The sequence below is a fragment of the Pipistrellus kuhlii genome, unplaced genomic scaffold (genome assembly GCF_014108245.1).
Source record: "Pipistrellus kuhlii isolate mPipKuh1 unplaced genomic scaffold, mPipKuh1.p scaffold_m20_p_4, whole genome shotgun sequence".
NCBI classification, from domain to species: Eukaryota; Metazoa; Chordata; class Mammalia; order Chiroptera; family Vespertilionidae; genus Pipistrellus; species Pipistrellus kuhlii.
This window is the reverse complement of record NW_023425540.1, coordinates 72923263-72941144: the sequence shown is the minus strand read 5'-3', so window position 1 is coordinate 72941144 and position 17882 is coordinate 72923263. Positions and strand designations below refer to the sequence as shown.

Here is a 17882-nt window from a genome sequence, read left to right as displayed (position 1 = left end):
AGGCTGCCTCCCCCATCCCGTGATGCAACCCAATTTCCACCTGATTCTGGGTGACCTTGAGGACATGGGGGTGTTGCTGGGAAAGGGGAGGAGGAAAGGGTAGTGACAAGGTGGTGGAGCAAGCTTCCAGCTGCAATCTTCAGGTCTCTGCTCCTGGGGAGAAGAGGCCAAGCCCATCAGGTCAGTGATGCTGGTCTGAGGCCCTGGTGGGAGGCTCAGTGGATTCTAAGAAGCCAGGTAGTTTCAAGGCTGGAGGGGGTGCGGGGGTGGGGGGGCGAATAGGGAGGGGAGGGGAGTCCTCTTCTTGGCTCTGCTGCTGACTTGTAGCTCGGTGCTTCTCTCGTTCAGAGCCAATCAGTTTTCAAAGAGGAACAGGGTGAGAGATTGAGATACAGTTTTCCTAAGTCCCAGACTGTCCGGAACAATGTTGTTCTGAGACAGAACTGCACTTTAGGATGACCTGGGAGAGTCTAATGTAAATGCAGATTTCTGGGTCTCACTGGAGATGTGGGAAGGGGTGACTCAAGAATCTGTTTTTAACTAGGATTCCAACATTGCTCGCCAATGTAAACACTTATCTGGGAGGTGGGAAGGACCTTTGCTTGATTTTGCCGTCCAGTTCTAGCTCAGGCAAATGATGTCATCTAAATGATGCTTTCATGTTTACCTCCAAATCTGAGTTTAAATAAGTTAGAATCATATATCTCAAATAACCTCCCCTGCCCCCCCCCCCCCCCATTTAAGCCCTTTGTTTTAAACAGGCCCAAGGTTATCGAGGGTCAGGACTGGAATCCACTACCGGAGTCTGATAAGACCTCTAATTTCCAGAGGCCCTTTCCAGGGAATTGTGGGCAGCGGGAGCGGAGGGAGCCCTCTCAGAGAGGCCCCGTGTGACTGCCCACAGGGTGGATGGCGAGGCTGGTGAGCATGACGGAGCTGGAGGACCGCCTTCAGTGCCCCATCTGCCTGGAGGTCTTCAAGGAGCCGCTCATGCTGCAGTGCGGCCACTCCTACTGCAAAGGCTGCTTGCTGTCCCTGCTCTGCCGCCTGGACTCGGAGCTGCGCTGCCCTGTGTGCCGGCTGGAGGTGGACGGCAGCAGCTCCCCGCCGAACCTCTCCCTGGCGCGGGTGATCGAAGCCCTGGGACTCCCGCGCGACCCGGAGCCCAAGATCTGCGCGCAGCACCGCAACCCGCTCAGCCTCTTCTGTGAGAAGGACCGGGAGCTCATCTGCGGCCTCTGCGGCCTGCTGGGCTCCCACCAGCACCACCGGGTCACGCCCGTCTCCACCGTGTACAGCCGCATGAAGGTGGGTCCGGAGGCTGCAGGGTGGGGGTGGAGGGCAGACAGGTCACCCCGGGGCCCACAGAACCGCGGGCGCAGGAGGGCCCTGAGACAGCGAGTTCCCTCCAGCCCTGTCCTGGAGCAGGACTCCGCAGCGTCCACTCACCCCCACCCCACGCGCCGCCGAGCAGGTGCTGGGATTAAAGGGGTAGAAGAAGGAGAGGCCCTGTGTCACGTGCTAGCCCTCTCTCTGCTTTATTTCTCTCTGTGGCTCTGGTCGGTTTCTTGAACGCTCCTGGGACTGCAGGCTCAGGCACATGAGGACAGGGACTTTGGTTTGTTCCCTAGGGTATTTTTGTGCCTGGAGCCGTGCCTGGCTTAGTAAATGTTCAAAATGTATTTATGGAATCAATGGATTTCTGCCCTCCTGACCTTTGCCTCTCCAGTCTAGCAGATCATTATTTAACATAACAGCAACAATAATGGTGATACCTTCTTAGGTTAATATGTTGATCTAAGGTTTGTGAAAGGTTATATTTTGCAAATGAGGAAACAGGCTCAGACAAGGTCACACAGCTTGGCTGGCAGAGCCAGGACTCCCAAGGCCAGTTTTCTTCGCACTGCCAACAGATCAAGAGAGGGCAGGAAGGGCCCTTGGAAGTGAATTATTATAGGGCTCGTGGCCTGGTGTTTGAGGGGAAGTGGGCATAAAAGTGAGGAATGACATAAAATAAAATAAAAAATGATGTGGTCAAGAAAAGAAAGAACATGGCGATCTGCAGGCAGGGTGGCGAGGTGCTCTGGGCAGCATTTCTTTGCTCCTTCAACCCTGGGAGACAGGTAGGAAACATGCACAGGGCCAGCCAGGTCATCCGCCAGCCCCGCCTCCCCGCAGGCGTTTCCCGGCATCTTATCTGTGCGAGGTGATGTGCTAGTGCCCATCAAACAGCACGCCACCCCTGGGGAGTTCACAGACCGGATGTCACCTGGTGTGTCAGGTGCTGCTGTCAAAGTTAAATAGTCTCCAGGTGAGACTTTCAGGAACATGGCTCCTGCATGGCCTCAGGTGGACAGGGAAGCTTCCTGGAGGAAGTAGACTACTGAACCAAGACTTGAATCCCAAGGAAGTTAAGTAAGAAAAGAAGGGGAGGAAAAGCATTCCAAGTGTAATGACAGCACATGCAAAAGCCCAGGAGGGGAACAGCATGGCACATTGGAGGATTTATAAGTCACTGCATGAAGCCCATGGGAGCCAGATGGGGCAGCTGAGGAAAGCAGGGGCCAGGTCATGGGAAGACCTGTGTGACACGTGTTGAGATTTGTAGTTTATTCAGAGAACCATGGTGGTGTGGTTTGGGCACTGGAAGTCTTTAAGCAGAGTTGTGATGGCGTCCTCTCCCTTTGCCAAAGGGGTAAATTGGACAGTGAGGCTGGAGATAAGAGATTGGGAGTCAGAGCCTGCAGAGTGACAAGGGAAGACACTGATAATGCTCCAAGGAGCACCAGGGTTTAAAGTTTGGGGAGAGGGGTGAACCCTGAGGAAGGGGACAGAAAGAATCAATAGAGGAAGCAGGGACACTGGCTGCATCTGGCTTCCTAGAAATAAGAGGAACAGAGCATTTTTAAAAATATATATTTTATTGATATTTTACAGAGAGGAAGGGAGAAGGATAGAGAGCTGGAAAAGTCGATGAGAGAGAAACATCGACCAGCTGCCTCCTGCACACCCCCTACCAGGGATGTGCCCACAACCAATGCACATGCCCTTGATCGGAATCAAACCAGGGACCCTTTAGTCCGCAGACCGACACTCTACCACTGAGCCAAACCGGTTTTGGCAGGAACAGTCAGCTTTAACAGTGAAAACTGGTTACCTTGGCAAAAGTAGTTTTGGGGAGGTGCGGAAAGAGGGCATCCAATTGTAATATAATGAAATTGAGCCCATGTTTTATGAACAGATGGCTGCTCAAGAGAGAAGGAAACACTTGGGAGCTTGCTCATCATTTCTGGCAAAGAGTCAGGGCTTGGGTCCTGGTTTTGGATGTGGGTTTTTTGTTTGTTTGTTTGTTTGTTTTTTGTATTCCCAAGATTCTTCTGTGTGATGTGACTCAATTATGTTTTTTTTTTTTATCAGATCTCTGTCAACTTTCCTGATTTTTCCTGTTGATTGAGATCTTGAGATACTTTATTTATTTCCACAATTGTGTTTCCCCTCACTGCGGCCCATTGCTGAGAAAGAACTAGTCCCATCTCTTTCTGCCTCGTGAGGGTTACCACTGGAATGCCCTTTCTTGGGTTGCTGTGAAATTTTATGCCTCCTTATCCGGAGCAAGGGCTCTGTATCCATGTATTCTTTACCCAGCTCCCTTTCTGAAAGGCTCTTGTGGGCGACTTCTCCTTGGGAATTTTCTAATCGAGAGTCAGTACACACCATGGGCATAAACCCACAGGGCCCTAGTCAGCTAGTGTAGCGTAGATTGTGGTCTAGGTGGTCCTGCTTGGACGCCTAAGATAGATCAGATTTGGGGCCAGAGCATACCAGGAGAAGTGAGTTTATTTTTTATTTATTTATTTTTAAAAAATATATTTTATTGATTTTTTACAGATAGGAAGAGAGGGGGGATAGAGAGTTAGAAACATCGATGAGAGAGAATCATCGATCAGCTGCCTCCTGCACACCCCCCACTGGGGATGTGCCCACAACCAAAGGTACATGCCCTTGACTGGAATCGAACCCGGGACCTTTCAGTCCGCAGGCAGACGCTCTACCACTGAGCCAAACTGGTTTTGGCGGGAAGTGAGTTTATTTCACCCTTGGGAGCCCCTAAATCTAGGCTCAGATCAAACCTGCCAGAGATGGATTCAGATCTTTATAAGGTGTTAGGGATTCACCAGGTATAACTTGGGCCACCACATGCACTACTAGCCTCACCTGGGGGACAGCCCTTTTGTAATGACTCTTGATCAAATGCTCACTGATTCTGGACCCCCTGGTGACTGGAGAATTTACCTGGTGGGGAACCTACAGGTGGCATTCCATGCAGGGGGTATTGGCTTCAGACCAGCAATCACTTCTCTTGGATGTTGTGTGGTGACTTCCAGGTGGCTGTGACACGTTTAGCATCAGGAGAGGGATGACTTAGAGTTCCTCTGCTGACTGGGCAGTTCCTACCATCAGTATGGAACATTCTTGAGTAATTTTAACTATTATGAGGTCAAGGGCACTTGGGGTAGCTCTGGTGCCTAAACGGTTCCACTGGGAGTGCTAGTGGCCATTGAGATGCTCCCTAGAAGTGTGAGGCCCAGGGCTGGCCCCAAGGAGCTCAGAGCCTAAAGGGATCAGCCACTCACGGGGGCCATGGCACATTGCCTCTAGGAGGAGCTTGCAACCCTCATCTCTGACCTGAAGCAGGAGCAGAAGAAGGTGGATGAGCATATCGGCAAGCTGGTGAACAACAGGACCCGGATTGTTGTGAGTGCCCTCTCCCTCTGCCCCTAGGCTGGGACCAGCCACCTTCCCTTTCCTACAGAGCCCAGTGCTCATTTGTCCTTTACAGGAATCCATGCCTTCCATATAAAGCCAGCATTCAAAGCATTCCAGGGCAGGGTGGGGAAGGTGCAAATCTCAGGGGAATTCAACCCAGTTGTCAGGACTGTCTCAAAGTTGGCTTGTGTTCCTAGAGTCCTTGGGACCGAGATAAGCCAGAAGCTAAGTCCCAGAGGTAAACAGCCCCAAGTGTGGGCATGACTCCCCAGCCCCTGCCTCTCGTGTCTGCTTGACCTTGACAGTCTGTGTGGCACCTTCTCAGGACCTTGCAACACAGGCATGGGAAGGCCTGAAGCTCCTGGTGGCTGGCTGATTTTCCTTAGTGAGAGGCACACTGGGTCTGGGAGGTGCAGAGCCCAGGCCCTGCAGGTTATTGTGAAACAGCAGTGGTATCCCCAGAACATCCCTCACTTTTGAGAAGGAGGCAGCATCACCCCGATCAACAGAGATAAACTTGGGGTCACACGGGAAGCCTGGCTATCTCACTCCAAATACTGCTCTCCTGGGACTTTTCAGGCTTTTTTTTTTTTCAGTTGTAAAACCCTGTGTTAAAGCAAAATCTTACTTGCACACATAATAGTTAAGACAGTGAAAGCAGAGCCACTGCTTTGAAATGGGAACTGGGGACCCTGCCTCTGCCCTGCCACTGTTGTCCACTCCCATGTCCCCATGGGGCCTCCAGGCACAGTGTGAACAGGTGGGCAGGATTCAGCCCTGGGATTTGGGTACCAGCCATGACAGGCCCTCCCTGTTCTAGAATGAATCCGATGTCTTCAGCTGGGTGATCCGCCGTGAGTTCCAGGAACTGCACCACCTAGTGGACGAGGAGAAGGCCCGCTGCCTGGAAGGGGTGGAAGGTCACACCCGTGGCCTTGTGGCCTCCCTGGACATGCAGCTGGAGCAGGCCCACCGCACACGGGAGCGGCTGGTCCAAGCCAAGTGTGTGCTGGAGCAGTTTGGTAATGAGAATCACCATGACTTCATCCGGGTGAGTGGCTCAGGCCCTCAGGGCCTCAAGAGCCTCCCTTTCCTAAGTGAGGGCTTCTGCATAGCCGCTGCCATGCCCTAACCTACCTCTCTCTTGTCTTCCAGAAGTACCACTCCATGGCCTCCAGGTAATAACTTGGGAGGGTGCTGCGGGCACAGGCATCTCTTCTCTATTAGTTCCTCCCCTCAGTTTCACCAGTGCCTCAGGAGCCGCTGGCCACATCTGGCTCTGTACTTGGGGCAGGCGAAAACAGAGATGAAGTCAGGTCCCTGCCTTCAGGGGTTTTACAGCCTGGTGGGAGGGGGCCAGTGAACTGTGGTTACGTCATGGAGGGTATCTAGAACAAGAGAAGCTGCAGAAATACACAGAGGAGGAGGTGACTGTGGAGGGAAATTGGCAAAGACAGTGTATAGGTCGGGCAGCTGAGAAGAAAGAGGATAGGAGTTTGCCAGGCAAGCCAAATAGCTTGAAAGGGCAAAGTAGTATGTGGACTTGGGAGTACTGTATTATGAGAAGTTCCGCATTGCTGGGCTATGAATCATACACAGATTGACATGGGAAATGGGGTGGGAGAATGAGGGGCCTTGACATCTGCACTTCGGCTTGTGTAAAGGGATTGGATCCATGTTCTAGTCCTGACAAGTGAACAGTCAATGCAGTTCCTGAGCCTTTCTCATATGCTATTTATGAGTCTCCTTGTTTCTCAAGTTTTTTCCCCCCAACATTTATTGATTGATTGATTTTTAGAGAGAGAGAGAAGAAGTGGGGTGGGAGAGAGGAACATAAATTTGTTGTTCTACTTATTTAAGCATTCATTGGTTGATTCTTGGTGTGCCCTGACCAGGGATTGAACCTGTAACCTTGGCATATTGGGACAATGCTCAACCTGGGAGAGCCTCAGATTTTCTTTAGTTTCCAGGACAATTTGATTGGGAACACTCGTTTAAATGGGTGGACAGAGAATCTGATTGGCTCTGTGTCAGGGTCATCCATTACAGAGAAGTGGTCCTGAGATGTTAGGCTGCACCAGAATCACCCAGGGGGCTCACAACACACCATCACGGGGCCCCAGTAGTCAGTTTCTGATTCAGCAGGTCTGGGGTGCTGCCCAAGGAAATTTGCATTTCTAACAAGCTTCCAGGTGATGCTACTGGTCTAGGACCTGCACTTTGGGAACCACTGATGTAGAGTATTTCCTCTTCCGGGAAGGAGGCGGGCCCTCGGAGAAGGAGGTGGAGGGGAGGAAATGATGGAACTGAGTGCACAGCCTGCTGAGCTGGAATGGGACTTGCCTATAGGTAGGGTGCATGGTACACAGCTCTGCCAACACTGCACCCTGTTGTCTCCAGAGCAGAGCTCCAGCCAGCCCGACCTTTGGAAAACACGTTCAACCCCATCTCCTTCAAACCAGGCCTCCACCAGGCTGACATCAAGCTGACTGTGTGGAAAAGGCTCTTCCGCAAGGTTCTGCCAGGTGCGGCCCCAACCCATCCTCCTTCCTGGAGACTGCTGGTGTAAAGTACAGAGCGCTGGGAGGTCTGCATGGGCTAGTGGGGAGAGCACGGAAAAGGGGATCCACCAAAGAGTTGGGAGGTCTGCATGGGCTAGTGGGGAGAGCACGGGAAAGGGGATCCACCAAAGAGTTTGGGTCAAACTCAACTCTAGCTCCTACTAACTGGGCAAGTTGTATAATTTCTGAGTCTCTGTTTCCTCACCTGTAAAGGGCTATTAACCCCTACCTTCCTAGGCTGCATATTTATTAGTGTGTGTGTGTGTGTGTGTGTGTGTGTGTGTGTGTAGTTTAGTGCTTAATAAATGTAGCTGTTACTTTGTCAAAAAATACTCAGACATTTCATTATCGTCTTCATTACTGGAACATAAAGGCTATCAACAATAGACTGATTTTGCCGAGACCGGTTTGGCTCAATGGATAGAGCGTCGGCTTGGGGACTGAAGGGACCTGGGTTCGATTCCGGTCAAGGGCATGTACCTTGGTTGCGGGCATATCCCCAGTAGGGGGTGTGCAAGAGGCAGCTGATCGATGACTCTCTCTCATCGATGTTTCTAGCTCTCTATCTCTATCCCTTCCTCTCTGTACAAAATCAATAAAATATATTTTTTTTAAAAAAAGAAAGAATGTAAAAAAAAACAAAAAACAATAGACTGATTTCATCCAACAAAGACATACAGGGTTTATATAATAGAAAAGGGGGGTAGGGGAGAGAGAAACATTCTGAACTCTGAATGTTGTTTGCACATTTTTGGTGTAAACTGATTAGCTGGCAGCTAGCAAAGAAGTCAGTTGGGAGTTTGTCCTTGAATAGGCTGCTTAGGATATCAAAGAAACCAAGTGCAGTTGTTATGGATTCTCCAGAAAACCTGGAGAGTTTAGCTGTGGACCACACATGACAGGCTGTCTTCTGGGTCCTTGCATCAGCTCCTCTACCTTAAGCAGGTCTATACCATGTCCCTTACAAGAAGGTCTCGGCTCACAACTGTTTATTTTTTCTACCCTTCAGGCATCATTCATTCATTCAGCCAACAACCTAAGAGTGCCTACTCTGTGCCCCAAGGATACAGAGATGAGGCCAGTGCAGTTCCTCTCCTGAGGAGCTCAGGGCCTCCAATCAACCTTCCTTGGAGCAGGGTCTGCTGCCTTTTGAAAACTGCCTTCTCTGATCTTTCCTAGCCCCGGAGTCTCTCAAGCTGGATCCCGCCACAGCCCACCCACTCCTGGAACTCTCCAAGGGCAACACAGTGGTGCAGTGTGGGCTCCTGGCCCAGCGGTGCGCCAGCCAGCCTGAGCGCTTTGATTATAGCACTTGTGTCCTGGCCAGCCGGGGCTTCTCCTGTGGCCGCCACTACTGGGAGGTGGTGGTGGGCATCAAGAGTGACTGGCGCCTGGGCGTCATCAAGGGCACTGCCAGTCGCAAGGGCAAGCTGAGCAAGTCCCCCGAGCATGGCATATGGCTCATTGGCTTGAAGGAAGGCCGGGTGTATGAGGCTTTTGGCTGCCCGAGGGTACCCCTGCCTGTGGCTGGACACCCCCACCGCATTGGCGTCTATTTGCATTATGAGCAGGGAGAGCTCACCTTCTTCGATGCTGACCGCCCGGATGACCTGCGACCACTCTACACATTCCAGGCTGACTTCCAGGGCAAGCTCTACCCCATCCTGGACACATGCTGGCATGAAAGGGGCAGCAACTCACTGCCCATGGTGCTGCCCCCACCCAGTGGGCCTAGTCATCTCAGTTCTCTACAGCCCACCAAGCTGTAGGGGTGCTCATGGGCCCTTCCCATCTGGGCATGGGGACTCCAGGGATTCTGCTGGGTCCAGCAACTCTTTGGATGGTCTTCATGCCTCTGTGACCCTGGAAACATTTAGTGATATGGAGAAAAGGACCACAGTTCCCATCAGCTAACAGCGTGTTTATTTATCTATTGTTAGATTATTAACCTGCTTCTTAACCAGCAGAACTGGGCCTTGGGCTTCCCTTGGTCCCTCCTACCATGCTTGTTGCTTACTCCTCCATCTGAGAGTGGAAACATTCCCATCCATAATTTTTTCATTATCATTGTGAACTTAAAATAACTTCAAAGACAATAAATTTGACATTATTTATTTCTCTTTATTTAAAAAATTATTTTTAATTTAATTATTTTTAATGTTGACAAAATTGCAGGTGTTCCCCTTTTTCCTGCCCTTTGCTCACCTCCACTCACCTCCACCTTCCCATCCCTACTTCTCTTTAATTGATTTGCAAATATTAATTGCTGTACAGAATTGCTTTATTCTTGGGTCTCCAATCTCTAGTGGGACCAGAGCTTGATTCCACCCACTGACCATTGTTTTGTGGTTAGAGTCACATCAACCATTCCATCACTGCTCTGTCCTTAAAGACTCTCGACTTCCCTCTCTGTGAGATGAGATGGAAATGGCACTCCCTTAAAGCAGAAGCAAGCTGGAACCAGACGGGTTTAGCCCATCCCTAAAAGCTGCCTTGCACATGGAGGGGGGCCAGAGCCCATGAATGTTCATGGTGAGTCTACTCCTGGCCATATTTGATGGTGTCCAGCTGAATTCTCTACCAAGAATCTGAACACTGGGAGAGAGAACATGGTTGAGAACCTAGTCATCTGAGACCTGGTGCTTTGGACTCTAAAAGTTTAGAGAGCTCTCCAGACTTGAGGTCAGTGAAGCCACCTGAGAGCCTTCAGGGGGAAGAGCTCCATTATGGTGCTGTAGCAAGTATCCACATAGGCCACACATGCCAAGGCTTGACTGACAGCCTGAGAGATGCTCCAGGAACAGGAGAGGATGGGAGACTTGTGAGGTGCTACCTCAAGGCCATGCCCACCCTTCTTATCCCACAGGAGACTATCAGGAGATATCACCTCCTAGGCTCTGATGAAGAATGAGGCTTTTTGCTCCATCTCCCTCCAAGTAGAGTTGCAGACTACAGAACAGCTTAGCTGCGTGTAGAACTGGCTCCTCAGCCACAGCATATCCCACAACTGGTGTTGTAGTCATCGACCCTTTGATTTCCATGGCATCTGTTTTTGTGTGTACAAGGACCTTCTGGAACTGGCACTTTTTGGCTAATCTTCCTTCTGCTTTTGATGTAACCTGTCTGAATCAAATGGTGCTTGTAGCTTACTGGCTGAATCTGCCGGGTGTTGGCCCTGGTTGCTGTGCGCTTGAAACCTTTCAGACCTTGTTTTTGTTATGCAGCGATTCCTTCAGTCCTAGGACTGGGCTGAAGAATGTCACCCCTCCAGAGTCACTCTCCACTCTTCTTCATCCTGCTCTGTGTCCTGGGAGGCTGGCCCTGGTGAAACACAAAACTCTTTGGCTTCTGCTGGGCTCAGCTGATAGGAGGGACTGGCAGGAGATCCAAGGGCAGGAGAGGGGGGTTGAGGTATTTATTTTCCTGGTTTTCTGCCTGCTGGGCTATGGGTTGGCAGCTTCCCTCTACTTAAGACTCCTGGCAGGTGGCTCCCTCCTTCTATTACGCTTTCCTTGTTCCTCAGACCTGGTGGTGAATAGTGCTGCTAGTCCTGAGTACTGCTCCATCCCCTGTAAGTTCTCTTAACTCTAACCAGTCCCTTCTTTAAAATGTCCTCAACTACTCTCTTGTGTGCACCTTTCTGCCTCCAGCCAGACACAATGGCATGCTTCTCCTACCTATTTAACAAATTATATTTGGCCAGCCAGAGTTAGTGTTTGCAATCAAAAGGTCTTTTTTTTTTTAAATTAAATTGTTTTAAAAAACCAAAGACATTCTCTTATTTAACCACAATGCAAATGTGTCACAATCAGGAAATTAACATTAATAAAACGCTGTTATCCAACCTACAGATATTATTCAGATGCCACCCATTGTCCTACTTGTCCTCTGTTGTAAGACTATTTCAAGTCCAGGATCCAATCCAAGATCACTAGTTACATTTCAGTTGTCATGTCTCTAGCTTTCCTTCATCTGGGTCAGTCTTAGTCTTTTTTTTGTCCTCTCAACTTTGCCATTTTGAAGAGATGGGACCAATTATTTTTGTAGAATGTCCCTCGATTTGGGTGTGTTTAATACTTCATTTAATTCAGATTATGCATAAATGGCAGTAATACTCCGGAAGATGCTACCAACTGGCCTGAGATTGTGACTTGCTCCATATTGGCAATGTTACTTTTTCCCCCTAAAATATATTTATTGATTTCAGAGAGGAAGGGAGAGAGAGAAACATCAATGATGAGAATCATTAATTGGCTGCCTCCTGCACGGCCCCCATTGGGGATCCTGACCCACAACCAAGGCATGTACCCTTGACTGGAATTGAACCCAGAACTCTTTAGCCTGAAGGCCAGTGCTCTATCCACTAAGCCAAACTGGCTAAGGCTGGAAATGTTAATTTTGATCACCAAGTCCTGGACATGTCCTCCAACTTTCTCTACTGTACAATTACTTTCCCCCCTTTGTTTTATTTATTTACTTATTTTTTAAAATATATTTTATTGATTTTTTACATCGATGGGAGAGAATCATCCATCAGCTGCCTCTTGCACACCCCCTACTGGAGATGTGCCTGCAACCAAGGTACATGCCCTTGACCGGAATCAAACCCGAGACGTTTCAGTTCGCAGGCTGATGCTCTATCCACTGAACCAAACCGGTTTCGGCTCCCCACTTTGTTTTAAATAAAGTAACATGTGGAGAGATTATGTGAATATCCTGTTTCTTATAGTAATTGATGGCTTTTGCTTGAATCAAATTACTGTTATGATTGCCATATAGTGATTTAAAACAATCATTCTTTCTGCATTTACTTAACATTTTATTGTAAGAACCTTCCCTCCTATTTTTATTTCTGTCAATATGAATCCATGGATTCTGATTTTATTAATGGATTATAATCCATTACTATCATAATTTGTTTTTATGCTCAGATTGTACCAGATTTGGTCAGTGGGAGCTCCTTCAAGCTGGCTTCTGTGCCTGCCATTCTTTGTGCACATTCTTACTTTTGGCACAAGATGGTCCAGGTTCCTCTCCCAGCCCCAGCCCTGGACTCAGCCATGTTGCTAAGGACCCTGATTCTTTTTAGTGGGGAGTGATCTTAGAGCCCAAGATCTGGAAGCTAGGTGTGCTCATGGCCACTGAGGCGTTATTGTGAATACCCTTCCTGTGGACAGACTGGAGAAAATATTGCCATTTCATATAATTCTTACCTTTCACCATTTTATATTGGTTGCGTCTTTCTCAAATATATTGATTTTGTTGGGACCCTCAAGGAGCCTGGATCCCAACAAAATCAATATATTTACTTCTTAATGCTCAATTTTACAATACACATACATTTGTTTCAGAATTACCATCATTTTACTTTTTACTCATGTCCAGAGGTTTCCCCACTTTGCTTTCTCCTGCCTCCCTAATCTATCATCAATGGATTTAATGTAAACCACTCATATTTCCTCTTACGATTATAATGGATAAAATAAATTGTGAAACTGCCGTTCTCTGGAGCATATCTCAATCCATTGAGACTGCTTCTGGGAAATTGTCAGTTTGGCTCAAATAAACTCACGAAAATTCTCTACAGGCTTGAATATTTTTTACGTGGGCAGTATATAATGTTAATATATAAAGGGCACTAAGAGAAAAATGGCATAAGAGTGAGCTGGGGGGAAAAAAGTGAACTGACTTCCAGGGCAACACATTAACATCTATAATAATCTATAATAATAAAAGCATAATATGCTAAATTAGACCTGACGACCTTCCTCTCAAAGCTGGGGCCGGCGGGCCCAGGCAGAGGTGGCCCCCGGGCCAGGGGCCGCGGCAGCCTTCTCGGAGGTGGGGCCCCAGCCCCTTGAACGAATTCCTTGCATTGGGCCTTTAGTGTTATGATAACAGAAGTACAAAGTACGAAGACATTCAACCTGAGTAACAGCAGTAAAACTCCATTGTTTGCTATTAGATCGGAAAAATGTTAAGAAAAAAAGTGAAAACCTAACAAGAAGCGGAGAAATGGGATCCTACGGCCCGATTCCCTACTCTAACCTAACGGGCATCCGCCTTGGGAGACTCAGACGGCACTGGGGCTTCCGGTGCCGCACCTCTGCGCCCTTTAACCCGGAAGTCTGGGCGGCCGTATTACGACGGAGCCGTAAAGGCGCCTGGGACGTTGCGACAGAGCCGTAAAGGCGCCTGGGAGTGGTGCGTGCATGGCGCTGTACGCGGCGGCGGCGGCGGTCCTGGCTGGTGTTGAGAGCCGCCAGGGCTCCATCAAGGGACTGGTGTACGCCAGCAGTTTCCAGGTAGCGGGATTCGGGGTTCGGGTGGGCGGGAGGCTGGCCTGGGCCGGGCCCCACCTGACCTGGTGTCTCTTTGGCCGCGCGCAGAACGTGAAGCAGCTGTACGCGCTGGTGTGCGAGACGCAGCGCTACTCCGCGGTGCTGGACTCGGTCATCTCCAGCGCCGGCCTCCTCCGCGCCGAGAAGAAGCTTCGGCCGCACCTGGCCAAGGTGACGGGCGACGGGTGTGGCGGGGGCCGGCGGGGGCGGGCAGAGAGTCCCTCCTAACCTGGTCCTAGCTCCCTACGGTCCGCCCGCCGTGGGACGGTAGCTCCTCTGAAATGACGCGTAGCCCGCTTCTGAGTTATGAAGTGAGGTGAGATGCAAATGCTTTGACTTCAAGGCTGTGTGAAAGACTAAATAAGAACAAAAGCACAAAGTAGCAATGGCAGGGGCGGCTTAGGTAAAGCAAAAGGGTGACGTTGACGAGGAGGGGGGTTGAGATCTTGAGCTCTGCTGGTGAGCGTAGTGGGTTCAGAACTGGGGAAGCAAAGACTTCAGGTTCAAATCCTGTATCTGCCATGGATTTTGTGTGATCTGCAAATCACTTTCACCTGTCACTGTTTCGACAGTTGATCTGTTTAAAAATCACTTTCACCTGTTACTGTTTCGACAGTTGATCTGTTTAAAAATCACTTTCACCTGTTACTGTCTCGACAGATGGTTTGTTTAGCCTTTCCAGTTCCAACACTATGGTGTTGGGAGGCATTAATGCTTAGGGTTTTTGTTTTTGTTACCTCCTGGTCTCTACAACTCCAGGTGCTGGTATATGAGTTGTTGCTGGGAAGAGGCTTCAGAGGGGGTGGGGGCAGATGGAAGCCTCTACTGAACCGACACCAGGCACGGCTGAAGGCTGAGTTGGCCCGGCTGAAGGTTCATCGAGGCGTGAGCCGGAATGAGGACTTGTTGGAAGCGGGAGGTGGGCCTGGCGCAGGTGAGCTGAGTTGTGGGGTGGGGGATAACCATCCGGTCCTCAAATGCCATGTCCCTGCCCACTGATGGCTGGTTGCTTCCTAGCCTCCCAGGTGCCTCGATTTGTGCGGGTGAACACTCTCAAGACCTGCTCTGATGATGCAATCGATTATTTCAAGAGACAGGGTTTCTCCTATCAGGGTCGGGCTTCCAGGTGAGCACAGAACCCTGACTAGCTGCCCTAATCTCGGGAGGTGCGGGGGGGTTGGGAGGACGCGCTTGGGAAATGGATGGAGAGAGGTGGGGTGTTGTGCCTGCACCCTGGTTTTTTTCATATTTTTACAGCAGTTTCTCCATCCTTCCAAGGCCTGTTTTCCTCCATTCCTTAAACATTGATTGTTCTGGAAGTCCCATTGACGTTCTCCTAATGTATCTATCCTTCAATTTCTTCTCTAGCTCTAATTCCTAATTCTTACCTGATGATTCTTGTCTCCCAGTCTAGACTTCTCTCTTGTATTCATTCCCTCGGGTTCATATCAATGCTTTACAGACACCACAGTCACAGCACATGTCAAACTGAATTCATCCATCCTCTGAACTTTGCACCTTTGTTGTTGTTCAATTACATTCAAAATTTAAAAGATATTCTTCAAAAAAAACATGCTTAACAAGTTATTGGATTATTTTGCAGTATTTTTAAATTGAGGTATAATTGACCTAGAATATTGTCAGTTTCAGGGGTACAGTTAAATGTATATATTTGATATTTGTATATATTGCAGAATGATCACCACAGCAAGTCTAGTTAACATCTGCAATTTTTTTTCTTGTGATGCAAACTTCTAAGACTTATTTTCTTAATAACTTTCAAATATGCAGTACAGTATTAACTATAGTCACCACGCTGCACATTCCATTCTCATGATTTATTGAATTGGAAATTTGTACCTTTTGACTCCCTTCACCCATTTTGTCCCCCACCTCCCAGATATGTTCTTTGTATCTATGAGCTCTGGGTTTTTTGTTTTGTTTTTTGTTTTGTTTTAGGATTCCACATATAAATGAGATCATAAGGTATTTGTCTTTCTCTGTCTGACTTTGCAGTTGAAAATGGCAAGATTTCAGCTTACACTAAATAAAAAAAAGAAAGAAAATGGCAAAATATTTCTTATGACTGAATATTTCAGTGTGTGTGTGTGTGTGTGTTTATATATATATATTTTTTTGTTTGCTATTGAATTCTTTATATATTTTGGATATTGACCCCTTATCAGATATATGATTTGCATATACTATTTTCTATCATTTAGTAAGTTGCACCTTCATTTTGTTGATAATTTCCTTTGTTGTACAGAAGCTTTTTAGTTTGATATGGTCCTTCTTGTTTATTTTTGTTTTTGGTGTCAAATCCAAACTATCATTACCAAGACCCATGTCAAGGAGCTTACTGCCTATGTTTTATTCTAGGAGTTTTATGGTTTCTGGCCTACATTCAAATCTTTAATCCATTTTGAGTTGATTTTTGTATATGGTAAAAGGGAATGGTCCAGTTTCATTCATTCATTTTGCATATGACTGTCCAGTTTTCCCAACACTATTTATTGAAAAGACTGTCCTTTCCCCACTGTATATTCTTAGTTCCTTTGTCATAAATTGACCACATATGTGTGGGTTTATTTCTGGGCCCTCTGTACTGTTTCATTAATCCATGTGTCTGTTTTTATGCCAATACCATAGACTTTTGTAATATCTTGTGAAGTCAGAGCGTGCTGCCTCCAGCTTTGTTTTTTTCTGAAGAGTGCTTTGGCTATTTGCGTCTTGTGTGGTTCCATACAAATTTTAGGATTATTTGTTTTATTTCTGTGAAAAAATGCCACTGGAATTTCGATGGGGATTGCATATAATGTGTAGATTGCTGTGGATAATATGGACATTATAACAATATTCCTCCAACCCATAAGCATGGAATATCTTTCATTAATATCTTATATAGTTTTTAGTTACAGGTCTTTCTCCTCGATTAAATTTATTCTGAGGTATTTCATTCTTTTTGATGCAATTATAAATGGGCTTTTAAAATTTCTGATAGTTCATTATTAGTGTATTGAAATGCATCATATTTTTGCATATTGATATTGTATCCTGCAACTTTACTGATCTTGTTTACTAATTCTAAGATGTTTTTGGTGGAGTCCTTTTTTAAAAAAAAATTTCTTTATTAAGGTATCACATACTTGTCCCCCCATTCCAATCGCCCAACCCCCACTCCACTCATGCTCCACCCCCCTATTGTACTTGACCACAGTTAGGCTCATATGTATGCACATAAGTCCTTTGGTTGATCTCTCCCTTTTATCCCCACCCTCCCTTTGAGGTCCAACAATCTGACCCACGGCTCAGTTATCTCTGGGTCTGTTCTTGTTCATCAGTCTATGTTGTTCACCATTTCCCCTAGATGAGTGAGATCATGTCCTACTGGAAATATACTTATAAGAATAAAAAATGAGACTAGCAATAATTGTTTATGAATCAGTCTGTAGTGAATGTCTTTCTGGTCCACCAGTTCTTTTGAGTCCCAATTTCAATGTCAAACAGTTCCTTATGTGTAAATGTCAGCAATGATAGTTCTGGATGGTGGGCAAATGGTGGTAATGCAGGTCCGACCCTCTCTGGTTTGGTCCTGGGCAACCTGCAGAGATACACAGCTGCTGACTGCTATTATGGCAAGACATCTTTAGGGTTTTCTATATATATGTCATTTGCAAATAATTTTACTTCGTCCTTTCCAATATAGATGCCTTTATTTTCTTGCCTAATTGCTCTGGCTAGGACTTCCAATACTGTTGAATAAAAGTAGCCTTGTCTTGTTCTTGATCTTAGAGGAAAAGCTTTCAGCTTTTTACCATTGATATATTAGCTGTGGGCTAGTCCTATATGGCATTTATTATGTTGAAATACATTTCTCCTATACCAACTTTATTTAGAATTTTTGTGATAAACCCTACATTTAAAAAAAATATTTTTTCTTGATTTCAGAGAGGAAGAGAGAGAGAAACGCCAATGATGAGTGAATCATTGATTGGCTGCCTCCTGCACGGCTCCCACTGGATGTCAAGCCCACAACGTGGGCATGTGCCCTTGACTGGAATTGAACCCGGGACCCTTCAGTTTGCAGGCCGATGCTCTATCCACTAAGCTAAACTGGCTAGGGCAACCCTTCATTTTGTTAATGTGCTATATCATTAATTTGAACCATGTTTGTATCCCTGAACTTTGCACCTTCTGCATTCCCTATTTTAAC

General features: G+C 47.4%; 2 protein-coding genes across 3 annotated transcripts in view; both read left to right on the top strand.

The window, feature by feature from the left end:
• The first annotated feature begins 74 nt into the window (after positions 1-74).
• Positions 75-9257, top strand: TRIM50 (tripartite motif containing 50). Its single transcript, XM_036408997.2, has 7 exons — positions 75-237; positions 898-1308; positions 4660-4755; positions 5588-5818; positions 5923-5945; positions 7168-7292; positions 8508-9257. Exons 2-7 carry the CDS (start codon positions 910-912, stop codon positions 9095-9097), a joined length of 1464 nt encoding a protein of 487 aa, XP_036264890.1. The 5' UTR covers positions 75-237; positions 898-909; the 3' UTR covers positions 9098-9257.
• Positions 9258-13493: 4236 nt separating this feature from the next.
• NSUN5 (NOP2/Sun RNA methyltransferase 5) overlaps positions 13494-17882 on the top strand; it is a 9105-nt gene continuing 4716 nt past the window's right edge. Inside the window, exons 1-4 of one of the 2 annotated variants that reach the window (XM_036409000.2) lie at positions 13494-13633; positions 13718-13840; positions 14429-14603; positions 14687-14795. In XM_036409000.2, coding sequence (XP_036264893.1) covers positions 13541-13633; positions 13718-13840; positions 14429-14603; positions 14687-14795 — 500 coding nt within the window. In that variant the 5' untranslated portion in view covers positions 13494-13540. The remainder of the gene's footprint in view (positions 13634-13717; positions 13841-14428; positions 14604-14686; positions 14796-17882) is intronic. The other variant, XM_036409001.2, reaches the window with a different exon arrangement.